This window comes from Myotis davidii, unplaced genomic scaffold (assembly GCF_000327345.1).
Source record: "Myotis davidii unplaced genomic scaffold, ASM32734v1 scaffold1203, whole genome shotgun sequence".
NCBI lineage: Eukaryota > Metazoa > Chordata > Mammalia > Chiroptera > Vespertilionidae > Myotis > Myotis davidii.
Window position 1 is genome coordinate 981,837 of NW_006294353.1, and position 2,752 is coordinate 984,588.

At 52.8% G+C, this 2,752-nt stretch overlaps 1 protein-coding gene across 1 annotated transcript in view; it reads right to left on the reverse strand.

The window, feature by feature from the left end:
• Positions 1–875, reverse strand: part of AP1M1 (adaptor related protein complex 1 mu 1 subunit) — a 31,692-nt gene extending 30,817 nt beyond the window's left edge. The window contains exon 1 of the mRNA XM_006768447.2: positions 717–875. Within this exon, the coding sequence (XP_006768510.1) occupies positions 717–758 (42 nt within the window). The 5' untranslated portion in view covers positions 759–875. The remainder of the gene's footprint in view (positions 1–716) is intronic.
• Between the last annotated feature and the right edge of the window lie 1,877 nt (positions 876–2,752).

Below are 2,752 nucleotides of genomic sequence, written 5' to 3' on the forward strand. Positions count from 1 at the left end.
TTCCATTTACTTGTGTTTTTTGATATCAGTGTCCCTCTCCCCCAGACTGTGAGCTCCAGAAGGGCAGCACCTGATTCTGATGGTGCTCACTCAGGGCAGCCCAAGGCTTAGCGCCCTGCCCGGCACCTAGGAGGTGCTCCTCCAATCGTCCGCTGAATGAACAGACGGCTCCGGGTCCAACTCCCACACCTGCCACTTCCTGTGACCAGTGTGACCGAGGTGGGTTTGTGCAACATCTCCGTGCCTTCCTTTCTCCCTTCTGTGGAAGGGCTCCCCCACCACCCACTTCACCTCACCCTTGTAACTTCATGTCGCAACGAACGTTAAAAAATTCCCACAGAGACTAGCACAGAGAAACGGCCGGATAAACAGAAGCTGCCGCGCGCCGAGAGGGCGGGACTGGCCCGAGGGCACCCCGGTCGCGACACGCCTCCCCACCTCCGGCCCCGGGTCGCGCAGCTGTAGGGCTCTAGGCCTGGCTCGGAAGCCGCCGGCGGCTCACTATCCCCGCGGCCCACACCCAGGCCTGGGCCCCCGCCCATAGGGGAAGCAGCGTCGGGCAGATGGGTTACTTAGCAACAGGGTGAAACCTATTGGTTTCTTTGCTTAGGGCCAGGGTGGGTCCCACTGGCGGATTACCCTTAACAGGGTGGGTCCCCAGGGGCGAGGAACTCGCCGGTTGCTTGGCAACAGGGAGGGTGGGGAGCCCTCCGTACCTTGCCCTTCAAGTCCAACACGTAGACGGCACTGGCGGACATGGCGGTTGCGGGAAGCCTCGGCAGGGGCCGAGGGCGGCGGCGAGGGCAAGAACTGCCGGGCGTTGAGTAGAACCAGGCACACCCTGCGACAGTTCGACTCCACTTCCGGTCCAGGGAGTCGCGCGCGGACCGTTATGTCCGGTAGGGGGCGGAGCTGCCAAGAACGCACAGGCGCAAGGCGCAGAATGTGCAGGCGCAGTACGCCCGAGGAGACCTTATTTCACGCTCCCACTTAAAGCGTCCCGGAAGTAACACTTAGAAGGGCGGGGATGAGCGGAGCCTACTGATGCAAGCGCACTCTAGTATAGCTGCTGCGGAAGACTTGGCCACGGGAATCTCCATCCTGTGGGCTGTTAGGTGAGAGATCCCCCTGATGGATCCACCTGGGGCCCAGCCCTATGGAACCCCTATTCTGGTGGGGGAGTCTAGGAAACAAATAAATACGCAGTCACTAATTGTGATACGCTTTAATGGGGAGGTGGTGGTTACTTGGAAAGAGGGCAAACAAACCCTGAATAGCTAGCTATCAAACCTAACCAACAGTCAATACCTGACACCTGTTAGTGTCAGCATTAGTCAGTGAACAAACATGTCTCTTTATTGCCTGGAATGATCTGAAAACCACGCCCCATTGCACGTGGGCGAACAGCACGTTTTTATTTCCGTAGTTAGTGGCCACTGATGGGTAATGCAAATTGTGACCCCTGATTAGTCAATTGAATTGTATCTCATTTGCTTTTATGAACATTTGGGCTGTGGAAAAATGCCTGCATTCTGTTCCAACGGCCCATCATAATGCCTTGGGGGTCCCAACCTGCAGTGTCAGAACCATTTACTTGCACTGCCTGCCTCTCGTGTTTTTAATCTTCACCTGAGGATATGTTTTTACTGATTTTTTAGAGAGGAAGGGAGAGACACACATTGATGTGAGAAACATTGATCGGTTGCCCCCCGTAGGTGCCCTGACCTAGGGATCCAACCTGCAACCTCGGTATGTGCCCTAGCTGGGACTCAAACCCACCTTTTGGTCATGGGTCAACAATCCAACCAACTGAACACACAACCAGGGTGCCTGCCTCTCATTTTTTATTGCTCCTCCCATCTCCATCTGGGTCTTGAAAGATGGCTTTTGCAATAGTGTATATCCTCTGCTAAGGATAGAGATGTAAATGCAGGAAAGTCCAGAGAACATTGGAATATTAGAGCACTGCTAAGTAAATCCTGGTCAGGAAGCATTATCGCACAAAGCAGCCCATCCTATATAATAAAAGGCTAATATGCAAATTGACCAAACCACTGAATGACCAGTCACTATAACAGGCACTGACCACCAGGGGGCAGACGCTCAACACAGGAGTTGCCCCCTGGTGGTCAGTGGGCCAGAAGCTGGGCTCACGGCTGGCGAGTGCAGCAGCGGTTGGGGTAGCCTCTCCCACCTCTGCAGCAGCACTAAGGATGCCCAAGGGAGCAGGCCTAAGCCATTACTTGGACATCCCCCAAGGGCTCCCAGACTGGGAGGGCACAGGCTGGGCTGAGGGACCCCCGCCCCCCCTGCCAAGTGCACAAATTTTGTTCACTGGGCCTCTAGTTTTCTTATAAGAAACATTCTTCACATAAATTACTTGTAACTTTTTCTCCTTATGTGGAGGAATTTGACTCATCTTAATTTCATCTTTGGCATTTATATTTACATATATAAGCCAGATTTCACCTCTGCAATATCTCTGGAAAAAAAAATATTATGGACCCTAGCAGGTTTGGCTCAGTGGATAGAGCGTTGGCCTGCAGACTGAAAGGTCCTAGGTTCGATTCTGGTCAAGGGCACATGCCCAGGTTGTGGGCTCAATCCCCAGTAGGGGACGTGCAGGAGGCAGCCAATCAATTATTCTCACCATTGATGTTTCTATCTTTCTCTCTCCCCCTCTCCCTTCCTCTGATAAAAAAAGATTTTAAAAAAATAATGCAAACTTTGAATTTATTTTTAAAACGTATGT